General features: G+C 40.9%; 1 protein-coding gene across 1 annotated transcript in view; it reads left to right on the forward strand.

The window, feature by feature from the left end:
• Positions 1 to 5185, forward strand: part of tnfsf10l (TNF superfamily member 10, like) — a 74753-nt gene extending 69568 nt beyond the window's left edge. The window contains exons 5-7 of the mRNA XM_017439617.3: positions 1160 to 1323; positions 1834 to 1944; positions 2036 to 5185. Coding sequence (XP_017295106.1) covers positions 1160 to 1323; positions 1834 to 1944; positions 2036 to 2221 — 461 coding nt within the window. The 3' untranslated portion in view covers positions 2222 to 5185. The remainder of the gene's footprint in view (positions 1 to 1159; positions 1324 to 1833; positions 1945 to 2035) is intronic.
• The last annotated feature ends 12231 nt before the right edge of the window (positions 5186 to 17416 follow it).

The following is a 17416-nucleotide window of genomic DNA, read 5'->3' on the forward strand; positions in this document are numbered from 1 at the left end:
CTTTTTCCAGCCATTGGTAGGATTTCCCGATATCAGCCACTTCAGTTATTTGTCGGTGGTACATCCCATGTAAGGGCTTGTCCTCCCATGATGGTACTTCCAGCACCTCGTCCTCTGTTCCCCACTGTCTGAGACATTCGCTGAGTACCATCAGAAAGTCTCATTGAAGATGTGAATGCAGCATATTATATATATATATATATATATATATATATATATATATATATATTGCACTTTAAACCCAATATGAAACAGAAAAAAGGATTTCAAGATCTACACTGACAAAATCACTTAATGTGTTCAGACTTGAAACCACAAGGCTTTAAGTCACACATATAAAAAAGCAGCATGATGTAAAATATCTTGTAAATCCCAGCTTGTCATACATTTCTTAATATTTATGAAACTTCAGGGAATAACTAAGCTTGTTGCTCAAATCTGATGGCTCTCAAATTACCTTAAAAGCAGTTCTATACTCTGGTACCATACCGTCACTCACTGTTTGTTTACTACCTACATTCTGTAGTTTTGTCAGATTCTGCTGATGTAAAAGCTTTAGGCTAAGTATGGGCTGCAACTGTGGTGAGTAGTTTGAGTCCTGAATTAAATGAAAATTGCAGGAAAAAATGCTAATTTTCACTTGGAATCACACTGAATTGGGGCTTAAGACACATTTGCAAACATAACTGTGACTAAATTGGGACATTCACGCAACTTTCTTGCAGGTTTTCTTGTCGCAATTTAGTCACAAATTGTCTTAATCATGTCTTAGTTGGGGTTTTTTTTGTCTCTAATCAGTCTTAACTTGGTTTCATAAGTAACCAAAACCAAAAGGTATCTCACATTTCTCACACTTTTTGAATCACAGAAACTAAATTAAAAAGGGTTCAAGATAGGTTGTAGAAGTAACTCTGTCTAGTTTGAGAGAATTTTTCAATGTCTTCAAAATTCCAGCAACACTGAGAACCCACACGAAGGTTGCAAGACATTTTGGAAACTCTTGTGAATGCTGTTCACACTTTGTTGCCAACAGTCACAGTCCAGCGAAATACAGGCTTTAAGCAAATTCTCATTCATACGGCACATTTTTTCTTTTGCTCAGCCTGCAGAAAACCCCCTATATTTTATCATGTCACTCTTTTCTCATCTTTTTCATCAGGGTATCCACCCTTCCATATTCCAACACCAGGTCTCCACCAGTCTTGTCGTCATGTGGTCCGCACTTGGGCCAATCAGAGCTTTGGAGCTCACCTGCACAACATGAGCCTGAGCAACGGGAAGCTGCGAGTGCCTCAGGATGGGCGCTACTACTTGTACTCCCAGGTAATCAACTTATAGAGTTTGGTTCAAATGACAAACAAGCTCACAAAGAGACACAGCCTGAATAATTTTATATCAATTTGTCCCAAATGCTTGAACATTATGGTATATATATATATATATATATATATATATATATATATATATGTTTTGTCTGTCTCACCAACACATCTGTAAGTACGCTATATAGGAGTTCAGCTTTCGCAACCATTTACTAAAAAAGTCATAGTTTCATAATTTTCACGAACAAATGTGTGTGCTTACTTGCAAAACTCATTAATTATACCAATGGAACTGGATAAGAATCCTAATATCCTAATATCTGAAATACCAATACCAATGTAATAGTTTTCCTCTGTCCGTGTGTTTTCTGGTTCAGTCCTTCTGAAAGTCTCAGCTTTGATATTGGAAGACAAATATGTTTTTTTATGAGGATGTTAAAAAACAACAAAATCCAGACACAAGGTTGACATTTATCTACCTTAATCATCCTCTGATCTCTATTATTTCCAGGTGTATTTTCGGTATCCATCCCCAGCAGCAAGTGATGGGGACCAGCGCAGTGTCAGCCACCAGCTGGTGCAGTGTGTCTACAAGAAAACTTCTTATCCAAGCCCCATACAGGTTGAATATCACAGTTTTAACCAAATCAATCTGATAAGAACCCTTCTGTAACCACTTCATGTTAATTTTCCTTTCTGTTTGATTCTTCCAGCTCCTGAAGGGTGTGGGGACCAAGTGCTGGGCTCCGGATGCCGAGTATGCCCTGCACTCCGTTTACCAGGGAGGACTGTTTGAACTGAGAGCTGGCGATGAGCTCTTTGTCTCTGTCTCTTCTCCCACAATGGTCAATGCAGATGATTCCTCCAGTTACTTTGGCGCTTTCCGTCTGGATCTTTAAAATGACACTATGGGAGACAACAAAACCAAGAGAACTATGAAAGAAAAAGAAAACAACAGATTGAATGTGGTGCCTTTTTAATATTTGTTGATTATCAGAAGTGTTCTCCTGGATCTTAGATCCTTGTTGTGTGCCTGGACAAATACACTGAAGGATGGACAGGGTTGTTGGGGATTTCTCAAATTACCCTGAGTGATGAACACTGTGAGAAGACTGAGTGAAAGGGAAAAGAAATAATAGATTTGTTTTTCCTACTTTCCATTAAAAGAAAAAAAAACATTGAGATTTTATAGTGATACAAGTGCAATTGTAAAATGTGAGAACTGATTTCTATTTGATTCTTGAGGAGGGATTTTGCTGTTTGGATTCTACAGAAGAAGAAAACAATTTAAGATCTTACATTAGATGAGTGTCACAAAAATAAATTTGAATGTCCACTTTCTACGTCCCAAACAGATCTTGAAAAAATATTTTCTATTAACCCTTCTTGGTGAGAAGTAATCGGACTCTTGGATTTCTAAACCAAAGAATGTACTCATCAATCCTCTGCATCAAAGATGTGAAGAAGGACTGTAGCAGAACAAAATCTTATGTTCAAACCAAAGCAAATATTTTTGTTGATTGTACCTTGTCTATGTGTACCCTGAGAGTGCTGTACATATGTAGGCTTTAGAATGGGATTTATGATCTGTGGTAATTTTTAAAACTAATTCATGTGTTTTCCTTTGACTGGACTTAAAACCACTTGGTCTTATCTGTAGGCCATCTTCACTCAGCACTACAACTGTAGATTTTATGCAAATACTTTGAGCAGAGGATAAAGACTATCTCTTCTTTTTGGATGCTGTAAAAACCTGTGGTAAGAGGCACAAACCTCTCGAAGAATCTGCAAAGAAAGGAGGGGTAAAAACAAAGAGAAGAGAGGAATTTTGTAAATGCCTGTAAGAATGAGCCCAGCAGAGGAAGATAAAATGACGAACTGACGCTGGCATGTCGCCCAACCTATCTCCTTTATTACCTTCTCTCAGTTCTTTCTCCCTCTTCTCACATAAACAGTTTGATCTATGTTGCCTTTCTTGTCTAACCTGTGAAGCTGCATTGTGTTTTTATTTTAAGCAACCAAACTAAGCACCTGATGGGAACCTGACGACTATTTTTAGATACAGTACATGTGCAAGCATGCTGGTTGCACAATCACAGACTTTTGTCTAAAATGGTTTAACTTTGTTTGAGTTTCCATCTGTTTAACGTTTGTTTCCACACCGTGTTCCAACTTGTATGTAGGACCTTTCCATTGAAATTCATTGATAGAAATGTTCAAACTCCAACTTATCTCAACTTTGACACCATATAAGTAACAAATAAACACTTTCAGTTGCTTTGATTTTCAATAAAAGAAAAAATGTGGGGTTTTTTTGAAGGTCTATTTCAGAATTAAGGTGTAAATAGAGGACAGACTAACATCTAAATGTAGTCATGTAAACCCATCCTCAGCTTCACCACTTGGTCCTGCACTTGTTTTGTGTCCTGTCACATATGATCATGTCCAAATGATCTATCATAGCCTAACCCTATAATATGAGGCACTACTTACTTTAGGAAAGTATAAAATTTTCATTTGGTCTCAAAAGTTGGAATTTTGATGGTCAAAGAACAAAAAATTTACTAGAAGGCATAGTTCGCCTGGATACTAAACACAACAATTAACACTGATTTTCTGACTGGAACATGGTTAAAGAAGAAAGAACATCTTGAGAAAATTAGCATGAATTGGGAGAATCTTTTAGGTAGGACTGACATGTCACTGAAGTCATATATATGCACATGGATATCCACATGGCTATAGATGTAGCGGGACTATGGTGAAGTGGTTAGTGCTGCCGCCTTACAACAAGCAGGTTGCAGGATGCCTCACAGTCTTTTCTTCAGGTACTCCAGTTTCTTCCTACCTACCAAAAACAGGCAGTTTAGGTTTATAGGTGTGAGTGAGAGGGCGAATGGTTGTTTGTCTCATTTCTCTCTGTGTCCCTGTGATGGACTTGCAAGCTGTCCAGGGTGTCCCCCGCCTTTCATACAATGACTGCTGGAGATAGGCACCAGCTGCCAGCAAACTGGAAAGAAAAAAATGGATGTGGACTTTTGATACACTTCATTTAAAAAAAAAAATCATAGCCTATTTCGCACATGCTCACAATTACTTTGTGCCATAAAAACCAAAACAACAATGGGTTGCCATTTTTTGTTTGTTTGTTTACGTCTGACTCACTGTATCCTGATCCCATCAAAGCTATAATTGTTTTGGGAGAATATTTAGTAGGGGTGTGATGGTACATTTGAATATATTTTGATGATTCAGTACAGACTTTTTGGCCATGTACAGTCACAGGGGATTGTCGCTCCCATCTAGAAGGGGGCGCACATTTTATTTACTGCATTTTGTTAACATCCACAATAGAAAAGCGGCAGAGAAAAATACTATCTAAAGTACTTTACAATAAACAAAGCAGGTTTTGTTCCACAAAACACTCAGAAGCTTGAAGACCTGCCTGTTTGATTCAATTCAGCTGTGTGAGAAAAGCTTTGCAGCCTCACTGTTTTCTGCAGCACAGGAAGACAAGAAGTTTAGTATGGCATGCAGTTGCATCATTTATTTGGCGCTTTAAAAAGTACTGCGGCAAGCCGTTTGTATATTTACTCAATACCCCTAGTATCAAGCCTGATTTTCCCATGCTAGCACTCAGCTGGCTAAGAAGCTTGGTGAGTGTTTCACATTTTAATTATTTAGTATTTTCACATTGGGAGATGTTAATCAATTATGCTGTTTTTTATTTTGCATCAAGTCAAGGTGAATTTAATCAAAGCAAACACTCCTTGGTTTTAAGTTTTATTTTATTTTTTTATAATTCTGTTTTTTAAGAGAAAATGTTTTGAAGTTAATTAAAGATTAAACTTTTTTGTTTGACACATGGCCTGTGGGTTATTCTTTACAATTCAAATTGAATTAGAAATACGGAAAAATATAGTGAAGTTATCAGCTAACAAATCCTACCTTGTACATGACCTGCTACCTTAGAGTCTCCCTATTAACAAGGATGATTTGTCTGCATCTGGGAAAGTTATTGTCTGTTAAACAAAACACTAGCATTTAGCATTTCTTTCTCTTTCTTGTTGTATCGAACCCCTATTGAACTGTGACATTCATAGTGAGTTATGACTGAACCGTGATTTAGGCAAATCATTACACCCCTAATATTTAGCCAAGCTAAGAATGTTCTTTTTCTGTATTTTTATTGTGAACAGGATTTTCTTTTTAAAATGATAATAAATTCCTTTACAAAATATCTAGAGTAGTGTAGAACAAACCTAAAGAGTCCTCATTGTCATTTCTAAATATTTGAGGAACTATTCTTCAATAGAGAACCTGCCAGCTTTAAAGCTGGTAAAAGAGATGAGTACCAGTGCCAATAAAAGATATTCATGTGCTTGGATGTTTTATGCTTTTATTGCTAATATAAATAAATCATGGTCAATATAAATTGGACTTTTTAACAAAAAAATGTAGGTCTGGGCTTTTACACAACCAATCCAGGACATTCACCTTGCTGTCTTTAAACTCTTTCTGTGTAGTTTTTGCTGTATGCTTCGGGTCATTGTCTCACTGAAAAATAAATTTTCTCCTAAACCATAGTTATTTTGCAGACAGCTTCCAATTGTCCTCCAGGATTTCCCTATTTTTTGTGGTATTCATTTTACCCTATGTCTTTACAAGCCTTCCAGGACCAGCTGCCGAAAAGTACTGTACTTGAGCATGGAGTCTTCCATATGATGTTTGGAAAACTGTAGGTGGTATTTAATCTGAGTTTTCTTCAACAGTGGCTTTCTCTTTGCCACTCTCCCATAAAGCTTAAACGGGCGAAGAACCCGGGAAAAAATTGTTATATGTAGCCTCCCCCATCTCACCTGCTGAAGCTTGGAACACCTTCAGAGAGCTCACAGGTGTCATGGTGGCTTCTCACTAGTCTCCTTCTTCATGGTTACTCAGTTTGTGAAGTTGGCCTGCTCTTGATAGATTTATACATGTCCCATATTCCTTCCATTTCTTGACAATGGATTAAACAGACCTCCTGGGAGTGTATAAGGTCTTAGAAATCCTTTTGTATCCATCCTTCAGGTGCAGACCTTACTCAGGTTCACCTGGAGATCTGTGCACAGACCTGCTTCACTGTAGTTCATCAGAAACAAGTGGGGGAAAAGAAAGAAGGAAATGTTCAAGAAGCTGAAACAAATCTCAACTTTTTACTTTTTCCACCCCTGAAAAAAAAATGAAGTATTAAATGAATAATTAAATAAATTAAACAAACCAGAGAAACACAAAACAAACAGCTCATGCCACAGGTAAAGTATAACAGATCATAAATAAGTGTCAAACAATTTCAGGACTGAGGTTTGTCTGCAGTGCAAAACTAAATACAAAGTCTATAAACACCTTTATATGTGTTTTTATATTTTTATATTTGTTTTTATAATCTGTCTATGTGTGTGTGGGTGTGGGAGGGGGGTGTCCATTCTTACAGTTGCACATATGCATTCTCACCAACTACAAATTAATTAATTAAAAGATTAAAACTACAGTTGTGTTGTTCCAATACTTTAGAAACCAATGTAAAACAATTTAAACATGGCATAGCTTATGAATTCTGACTCTAAATTCATATTTTTCATTATTTGTTTCAAACTTTTGAACAGGGGGATGGGGGGTGTTCTTTTCTCTTCATGGTGTATTGGCAGCCAGGAATACTGATTAACTAGTGACTAGACCTTTCAGACACAGATGTTCTTACACTGCAGTCATCTACGACACATCCACTGCTCTCAAATGATTCTCAGTTCAATAATTATGATTCTTCTAGCACCAAGTGGTTGGATCACTGTTCAATTGGGACAGTTATCTGAGATCCTGTTCTAAACCAAGCACCCAAAATATTTTAGAAAATACTAGAACAACATAAGTCAGATTAAGAGAAAAAGTCACAGACACACACATAAAGAAAGATTTGGAAATTGCAGGACATTTGCAGACATAAACCATGCACCACCTACTACAGACTCAACCCCTACACACTTTCCTCTCTGGTATGTGAACACGAATAAAAGTTACACACACATCACCTCACACCATATTCATGCTAGCCTGAGCTCTGTAGAGACACTCACATCATCTGATGTCACATTCAGTGTAAAGAAAGGCACAAGCAGACTCAGATATACACACTCAGAAATCCATGCTACAACCTCCCTGTGCCATCTGGTTGTTGTCAGCGGACAGGCTGTGTGTGTGGATTTATAGTAAGGTTTTGTTCAAAACGTTTGTTTCCCATGAACAATTTGGAAAATGAGGTCAAACAAACTAAACAGACCTTTCTTTACCTTCAAACTTAACCCAGAATGTGTTTTTTTCAACATAAAGTCTGCATTAATACACACACAATAATAATTTTTTTGGAAACATGAAAATCCATGCAGTGTATTTCAAGCAAGCTTAAGCAATTATATAAGTTTTCTGGATCTGTTTTATTGAGGTGGCTCGGGAATGCTCAAAGACTAAAAACTTTCACAAGAAGATGTTTCACAAAGAAGCAGTACTGTCATTATTTGACATTTAACGGCTTGAAGACTTGTGGCTCTAATAAGCCTGGATGCCTCATCTGGTTCAGGCACCGATAGAGCAGTACAGCACAGAGAAACTCCCACTTTCCAGCTAGGTCTGTATGGAGAAAGGTTAGTGGGTAACGGGCAGAGCAGACCAGATGGGGATTGTTTGTTGCTCTTGTTCCGAGAGCAGATGGAGCAGGTCGATACATACTCCTTGACTTCTTGAGTTAATGTGGACCAGCAGAAACATCTTTGTACAAATTTGGTAGTGCAACTTATGCACATCTGTAAGTGCATCCCACTTACAGATGAACTTGGAACCGTGTGCCCACTGTAGGACTTGGGATCGGACATAAGGGGGGACACAGAGTCTGTTGGGTGGCCCTGTGCCGATCTGGTTCATTCATTTTTATCTTGAAGAATTATCCCTTCAATCCCCCATGTGAGTAATCCAACAGTATAGGAGGTTGGAAAAATGTTCTCCACGGACTTGGGATCTTTGGAGGAAGAAAACTTTCTGGAGAGGGCATCCAGTTTGGTATTCTTGGATCTGGGGCGGTACATGATGTGAATCTGGAAGTGAGCAAAAAACAGTGACCATCTGGCTTGTCTGGCATTTAGTCTCTTAGCTGGTTGCAGATAGGCTAAGTTTTTATAGTCAGTCCAGACTATAAAGGGTTCTTTGGTGCCTTCCAGCTAGTTTCTCCACTTTTCCAGGATAACTTTTATGACCAACAACTTTCTGTTGCCCACATCATGATTTTGGTCAGCTGGAGATAAACGAGAAGAAGGCATAGGGATGCAATTTACCATCAAAGTCTGCTCGTTGAGAGCCAGTGGCTCCCACTCCTGAGTCTGAGTCATCAGCCCCCACTATGAATTGTCACTGGGGAACTGGATGGATCAGAGCAGGACCACTGGTAAACAGACTCTTAAGTTCACTGAAGGCCTTTTCAACTTCTGGTGACCATAGGAAGGATTGATAGATAGAAGTAGGACAGGTTAGAGGAGATACAGTCTGGCTGTAATTGTGAATGAAGCGATGATAAAAGTTGGAATTGTTGTAGATGTTTATGGTTTGCTGGAGTGGGCCATTCCGCCCCTGCTTTTATTTTTGTTTGAGTCAGTCCTCATCATCTGCTCTAAAAAATAAAGCCTAAGAAGGATACAGTGGTTATATGGAAGTCACACTTTTCAGCTTTAATAAATAGTTGATTCTCTAACAGTCTCTGAAGAACCTTCCTAACACGTTAGTTATGATCTTCTAGATTCTTGGAAAAAAATCAGGACGTTGTCTAAATAGATGAAAACAAAATTGTTAAGAAAGTGTGAGGATCTGGAGTTGGCTCCACCCGTTGGGCGATGCTACTAACCTTTCCCTCTCCAGCTGCACCTGATTATCCCTGATGAGCAGATCCAGCATTTAAGCCTCCGACGGGTTAAAGATCATCGCTGGAGCATCAAACCTACTGGTTAGGATCTCAGCCGTAGGTTCTAACCCTAAGCCTAAGTTTTTGTTATTTGGTTGCTGTGTGCTTTTCGCAGAAGATTTCTGCCTCACCTTGATGATCACTGCCTGACTGGAACTTACCTGAACCACGACTGGACAAACTTACCTTTGCTGGACTGCTGGACTCCTTACCTCCCGGATTGCTGCTGGAACCTTAGTCCTCTCCTCGACGCCACGAACGCCTCTCGTACCTGTAAGAAAAGAAAAACATTACTCTCAAAACTCGTCAGTTCTGGCAAGACTAAAACCTGTACCCGAGACTCACCTTACTCCTCCTTGCTTTTCAGACTGCTCCAGATTTTTCCTCATTGTAAATACCTGCACTTGTAAATAAATCGCTTACCTTATTCCTAGTCTCCGTGTCTGGTTTCAGCTCCGCTCTATGGACAAAATACCTGGTTTATGTCAGTATGCTCCAGCCATAACCAGTCCCGAGCGTTGCAGATTCCAGTTGATAAAAAGCTGCATTTAGTAGATTCCAAGCCCTAAAAGTAAGTCCCGTGGATCCATTTTTTCTCTCTGTCGCCACCAGGACCGTGTTTTGTTATGTGCGCTTAATGTGGGTAAAGAGAGCTAATCAGGAAATGGCGGAACCTACCATCCGACCCAAGAACGCAGAGGCCGCTTCGTTGCTAGCCCGCCATGAGTCCATGATAAACGCTTTGTGCGAAAAACAACAGTCCGAGACTGGACGTCTCAACCAGCTAACTATGCTCACACATGAAATTCATCAAAAGCTATCGTCGCTGGTACCAAATTTGTCGGACTCCACTTCCGCTTCCGCCCTGGCGGCTGCGTCACTTCCGCGAGGTCCCCTCCCCTACTCCGGAACACTTCTCAGGGGAGATTGGAAAATGCGCAGGGTTTTTCCTTTAATGCTCGCTAGTTTTTTCTAGTTCACAACAATCTTTTTTTGACGATGCTTACAAAATCTCTTATGTGGTTGGGCTGTTACAGGATAAATCTTTGAGATGGGCCGAGGCAAAATACAGCTTCCGTGCCATCAGGCAAATTCCTTTTGATCAGTTTATTGAAGATTTTGAGCAGACTTTTGGAATTAGGTATAACGAAACAGAAATTACCAGGAAACAATGGAACTTAAAAGAATGTTCTGTACCCCAATTCGCTATCGATTTTCGTACCCTGGCGGCGACCTCCGGCTGGAACGAACCAGCTTTAAAGGGGGTTTTCATCCATTCTCTACAGGACCCAATCAAGGACCAACTAGTCGGAAGGGATGAACCTCGTTCACTGGAGGAATTGATCACTTTGACCATTCGCCTGGACAACCATCTCTGGGAGAGGCAACGAGAGAAGGGCTACAGGACTGCTACTACCTGTCACTTCACCAGGGATTTGGAAATGGAGCCAAATCCCCAAGGACTGGAGCCAGAACCTATGCAGGTGGGCCGTGCCAGATTGATTCCTGAGGAAAGACAAAAGCGTTTAGAAGCTAGGGAGTGTTTCTATTGTGGTGACAAGAGACATTTTCGGGCCAGATGCCCTTTTCTGGTAAAAGGGCAGGCTCACTAGACGTCCAAAGGGTGCTAGTGAGTAGTCTCTCTCAACCCCTCGGATCTCGTTTTTTCCTCCATACCACTATTATCAACAATCAACTCAAGACTTCTGTTCATGCACTGGTAGACTCAGGGGCAGAACAGAATTTAATTTCTGAAGATCTCGCCCACCAGTTACAGCTTCAGTTACAACTCCTGTCCTCACCCTTACCCGTGATGGACATCTCCGGTCAAGTTATCACCCGCATCAAGTATCAAGTATCCAACCTTCAGTTTATCACATTGGGGAACCACAGGGAGTCAGGCAACTTTTTGTTTTTTTCATCTCCATCTACCCAGATGATATTAGGATTTACATGGTTGAGGAAACACAATCCCATAATTAATTGGACAGAAAGAAGAATTGAGTCATGGAGCAGTTTTTGCCTTAAGACTTGCCTCCAATCAGCCCTGCCAGTCCTACCTGCAAAAAAAGAGCCAACTGATAAGACGGATCTAACCAAGGTTCCTCCTGAGTACCATGCCCTAGCCCCTGTATTCAGCAAGTCTAAGGCACTGTCCTTACCTCCCCACAGACCATATGACTGCTCTATAGAGCTACTTCCCGGAGCCCCACTCCCTTCCAGTCGTTTGTTCAACCTCTCAGGACCGGAGCAAGAATCCATGAGGACTTACATCGAAAAGTCCCTCTCCTCCAGCATCATTCGTCCCTCCATGTCCCCTCTAGGCGTGGGATTTTTCTTCGTGGAGAAGAAGGACAAAAGCCTCCGTCCATGTATCGATTACCAAGGATTCAACCAGATAACAGTCAAAAACAAATACCCACTGCCTTTAATTGACTCTGTTCATCAGCAGCTTCACTCCGCCACCATTTTTACCAAGTTGGACCTTCGCAACGCTTACCACCTGGTAAGAATTAAGGAAGGGGACGAATGGAAGACACTTCGAGTACCTAGTAATGCCATTTGGATTCACCAATGCCCCTGCAGTGTTCCAATCCCAAATCAATGATATCCTACAAGATTTTCTGAACATTTTTGTATTTGTATATTTGGATGACATTTTGATCTATTCCCAGGACCCAATCCAACATCGACGTCAGGTGAGAGCAGTTCTCCAGCGGCTATACGAAAATCAGCTCGCTGTGAAGGCAGAGAAATGTGAGTTCAGTGTACCTTCTGTAAGTTTCCTGGGTTTTATTTTCAGACAGGGCTACTACGAGATCGACCCTGAAAAAATAAAAGCTGTAGCTGACTGGCCTGTTCCCACTGATCAACGACAACTTCAGAGGTTCCTGGGGTTCACCAATTTTTACCGCCATTTTATCAAAGACTACAGCAAGGTGGCAGCCCTCAACTCACGTCAATTAAACAATCCTTCATCTGGTCTTCAGAAGCACAATCAGCATTTGGTGAGTTAAAATCCCGCTTCACTTCTGCTCCAATCCTTCATCATCCTAACCCCAAGTTACAGTACATAGTAGAAGTTTACGCCTCAGACTCGGGTGTGGGTGCTGTCCTCTCTCAGAGGTCTCCGGAGGATGGTAAGGTTCATTAATGCGCCTACTTCTCTCGTCGCCTATCCCCTGCTGAGAGGAACTATGATGTGGGCAATCGTGAGTTGCTAGCTATTAAGTTAGCTTTAGAAGAGTGGAGGCACTGGTTGGAGGGATGTGAAATTCCTTTTATAATCTGGACTGATCACAAGAATCTGGCCTACCTGCAAACCGCCAAAAGGCTCAACCCTCGTCAAGCCAGATGGTCATTGTTTTTTGGCAAGTTCAATTTTTCCATCACCTTTAGGCCAGGTTCGAAGAATGTCAAACCTGACGCCCTGTCCAGATTGTGGTCCAGCTCTGAAATGGCTGACAAGGAAGAACCCATAATCCCAGCTGCTTTGATCATCAGTTCCCTCACTTGGGCCATCGAGAGAGAGATCTTGGAAGCCCAGCAGACCAAACCAGATCCTGGAGGGGGTCCCCAGGTAAAACCTACATCCCCGAAGCAGTTAGGGCTAGAGTTCTGGACTGGCTCCATTCTCAGCAGTTCTCATGCCACCCGGGGGTTAATCGCATGCTCAAGCTAACAGCTAGATATTTTTGGTGGCCTTCCCTTACTGCTGATGTTAAGGAGTTTGTCACTGCCTGTCCCACTTGTGCAAGCTTTAAAAGCAGCAACCGACCCCCTGCAGGCCTATTGCAACCGTTACCCGTCCCTAGTCGACCCTGGTCTCACATAGCATTAGATTTTGTCACAGGATTACCTCCATCACAAGGCAACACAGTCATTCTTACTATTATTGATCGATTCTCTAAATCTGCCCATTTCATCCCTCTCCCCAAGCTTCCCACAGCCTTCGAGACAGTCGAACTGATGATTCAACACGTGTTCCGGATACATGGCATACCAGTGGATATCGTGTCTGACAGAGGTCCTCAGTTTGCGTCACAAGTATGGAGTTCTTTTTGCAAAGGACTAGGAGCTAGGGTGAGTCTCACTTCTGGGTACCATCCTCAATCCAATGGACAGACGGAGCGTTGCAACCAGGAGTTGGAGGCTGCGCTTAGGTGTTTGGCTAGCGACAATCCGTCTACATGGAGTAAGAGACTCACCTGGATTGAATATGCGCATAATACTCACGTCTCCTCTGCTACAGGCATGTCTCCCTTTGAGACCTCTCTCGGGTACAACCCTCTGCTATTTCCCAGTTTTGAGACACAAATCGCCTTTCCATCAGTGCAGGTCCATCTACGCAGGTGTCGGAAAGTCTGGAGACAAGCGAAGAGGGCTCTCCTGAGAACGATGGAGCAAAACAAGAGGTATGCAGATCGTCATCGCTCCTCTACACCCGCTTACAAGGTGGGCGACAAGGTGTGGTTGTCCACAAGGGACATTCAACTTAGGGGCACCTCTAACAAACTGGCCCCTCGTTTCATTGGTCCATTTCCGGTGGAGCGGATTATAAATCCCACCTCGGTCCGCCTCACACTCCCAGCATCAGTGCATATTCATCCCACCTTCCACGTGTCCCAGTTGAAACAAGAGGTTCGTAGTCCACTGAGCCCACCTGCCGTCCTCCCCACTCCCACCCGGCTGATCGACAACCATCCGACCTTCACCGTTAATCGGATCATCGATGTGTTTTCCCACCTGAAATGGTTAAAACCTTTTGTAGAGTTCTTACAGGAGACTCATCTTCGAATTAAGGATCACAGAAGGTTACAGTTGAGTAAAACAGTACAATTTTCACCCATTGATGTTATAGCTGATAAATACAGTAGAGATGTGATCGTTGCAGGAATGTTAATGAAGAAAAAGGTTCTTTGGTCAATATATATGCTCCAAACATTGATGATGCTGAGTTTGCAAATAGACTATTGAGCAGCTTTTTTTCTTTTGCTTTGGTTAGGAATATGGGTGTATATATTTGATGAGTTTTTTTGTGTTGACTTTGATGAGCTGAGATGTAAAGGGGGGTTGGCTTTGTTCATCTAGTTTTATTTTTTAATTTAATTTCTTTTTTCCTTTTGTTAAAAAATAACAAAAAAGCAAAAAGGGGCTGAAACTGGTGTATTTATTTTCTTTTTGATGCACTATTTTGTCAGTATTATATTGTTAAGTGTATCAGTAGGTGTATATGTACAATAAGAATTATATATTGTAATTTGTTTGAGTGGTTCTAATAAAAATATTTGGAAAAGAAATTCCTGCTGTCAGCATGTCAATTGCATGCTCCCTCAAAATTTGCATCACCTGGGGCATTGTGCTGTGTGATAAAACTGCACATTTTAGAGTGGCCTTCTATTGTGGCCAGCCTAAAGCACACCTGTGTAATAATCATGCTGTCTAATCAGCATCTTGATATGTCATGCCTGTGAGGTGGATTGATTATCTTGGCAACTGAGAAGTATTCATTAAAACAGATTTACATACATTTGTTAATGATATTTGAGAGAAAAAGGCCTATCGTGTACAGATACAAAGTCTTGATGCTTGAGTTCAGCTCATGAAAAATGGGAGCAAAAACAAAAGTGTGATTTTTCCTTTATCTTTTTTTGTCTTGGCGAACTCCAGTGACCTCTGTATATTAAAGGTCCTGACTGCAGCCTTGCCCTGTGATGGACTTGAGACCTGTCCAGATGTACCTCACTTCTTGCACAGTGACTGCTGGAGATAGGCACCATGACCTTCTCCTTTCCATGATCCATAAAGGAGAAGCAGTTAAAGAAAATGGATGGATGGACAGACTGCATCCCATATTCAGCTAGGCTTTTGTAGAATATGATCCAGATTCTGTGGTATGAGCAGAATTACCATCTACAGCTCCAAAGTAAGAAAACTAGACAATTTGTAGCATGTGAACTTAAGAAATGGTGGAAGCCTTGAATCTGGAAGGCCTGAAAAAAGTCAAAGAAAAATGCTCATCTTGTTGTAAAAGTAAATTAAAAAGTAAATTAAAACTATTATTTCCTTTAAGAAGATTCAGCAGACCCTGAACCCACCACTAACTGGGAGAAAAAAAATACTCGTGTAAAACATCTGCTTTCAGTTTATGACTTTCTGTATAATTTGCTTTTTGTTTGTCATTTTGCATACTTTATAGGTATAATTATGTCTCAGTGGGAACTGCTAACAACTAAGGTCCAAAATGTTTTGACATAAGTAAAAAAAGATGTTTTAAACAAGACTTTTATTCGTCTTTTGCAAATTATTTTCCCCCGTGGGAGCCGTATGGTAACAGTGACTGCAGGACAGAGGAGTTCACTGCCAGAGATCTATAAAGAGTGTTGGCAGAACTTCAGTTAGATTATAGTTCAGAGCAGAACTCCTACTTCTTACTGGCAGGTTAATAAAATTTCTGGTGTTTTTCATGTTTTCCTGCAGAGTGAGCGAGCTCACCTCACAGTGCTGCCACAATGCTTCACTTTCTGTCAGGTAACAACTTCATAAGCTCCTGCTTTTGCTCAAAGCTCAGTTTTCTCTATGCTTGTCTGTACGGAGTGGGGTAATGTCACACTAAAGGACTCGGGCAGCAGTGGCGCAGGCGTTAAGGGGGTTTGTCCTGTAATCGGAGGTTTGAGCCCCCGCTCTGGCTGTCTCAGCCGTTGTGTCCTTGGGCACAACACTTCACCTGCCTTGCCTACCGGTGGTGGTCAGAGGGCCAGTGTGATGGCAGCCCCACCTCTGTCGGCCTGCCCCAGGGCAGCTTTAGCTACAATGTAGCTTACTGCCATCAGTGTGTGAATGATTGTAGTCCTTGGACTATAAGTGCAAGCAATTTACCAAGGACTCAAGAAATTCATATGAAATGCTTCAATTTTATGAAGTAAACAAATCTATTGACACCAGCTGTAATTGCAACTCATAAAGCAGTGGTCTCCAATCCTGATCCTGGTCCTCAAGGGCCACTATCCTGCATGTTTTACTTGTTTCTCTGCTCCAACACACCTGATTTGAATCAATGGATGATTAACAGGCTACTGCAGAACATGAAGAGGTAATTTAACCACTGAATCAGGTGTGTTGGAGCAGGGAAACAAGTAACACATGCAGGATAGTGGCCCTCCAGGACCAGGATTGGAGACCCCTGTCATAAAGCAACAAAAACTGAACCCGGCTCCAGTGCAGTTAATTTGAAAAACTTCCCTCAACTTTATAACGTTTGACCTGAACATATTTTGTAAAAAAGAAAACTGTGTGGCTTGGTTTGAACTGAACCCAAAATTATTATTCAGATCATGCAACATATAACTTCTACAATTTTTAAAAGCAAGAGTTGAATGTAAAGGTTTGAATTTATTTTTTAATACTCATAGGTTAAAATTTTACATACATGTTCAAAATATGGGTATGGATACACATCCACTAATATTTTATTAATAACCCTTAATAAGTTATGCCTTGACCACAAGATTTTTGTGTCTATCAACAAATTTCTGGCAGAATTCTGGCTGATATTTGACTACTGCTCATGGCAAAATTGGTAGAGCTCATTAAAATTGGTTATTTTTTTTTTACCATAAACCTGGCTTGGAAGCAAAGTCAACAATTTTTCAATAGGACTGAGGTCAGGTCTCTGGAGGCGCCAATTCAGAACCTTAATGTTAGCCTGCTATTTTAAGTTTTAGGTCAGAAAAATGGGTCCCTGCAGTGTTGTGTAATAACATTCATGAAATGTCTGCCTTTTTAAGATTTGATTTCAGTTCAGCTTTGAGCTTGAAGGTGTCTTTTTAGGACCAGGAGCTTCTTTTTTTGGTTATCACTTTCTTTGTCTGTGGGGATGGAAAACTTGCTTCATCATGGACAGAGACACTGGTGTTCTAGCAGTTCCCAATTCATGCCAGGCTTGAGGCTTGGTGGTACCTGGGATCAGGGATGGAAATTAAAATTCTTTTACCAGCCACTCAAATATTTTACCAGCCACTATTTTTTGTTGTGACAAAAAGTTATTTCATATGATGATGATGATGGAGGTGGGTGGAAGCAGTTGTGGTACCCTACAAGCTGAACAACACCT

This window comes from Kryptolebias marmoratus, linkage group LG7 (genome assembly GCF_001649575.2).
Source record: "Kryptolebias marmoratus isolate JLee-2015 linkage group LG7, ASM164957v2, whole genome shotgun sequence".
Classification (NCBI taxonomy): Eukaryota; Metazoa; Chordata; class Actinopteri; order Cyprinodontiformes; family Rivulidae; genus Kryptolebias; species Kryptolebias marmoratus.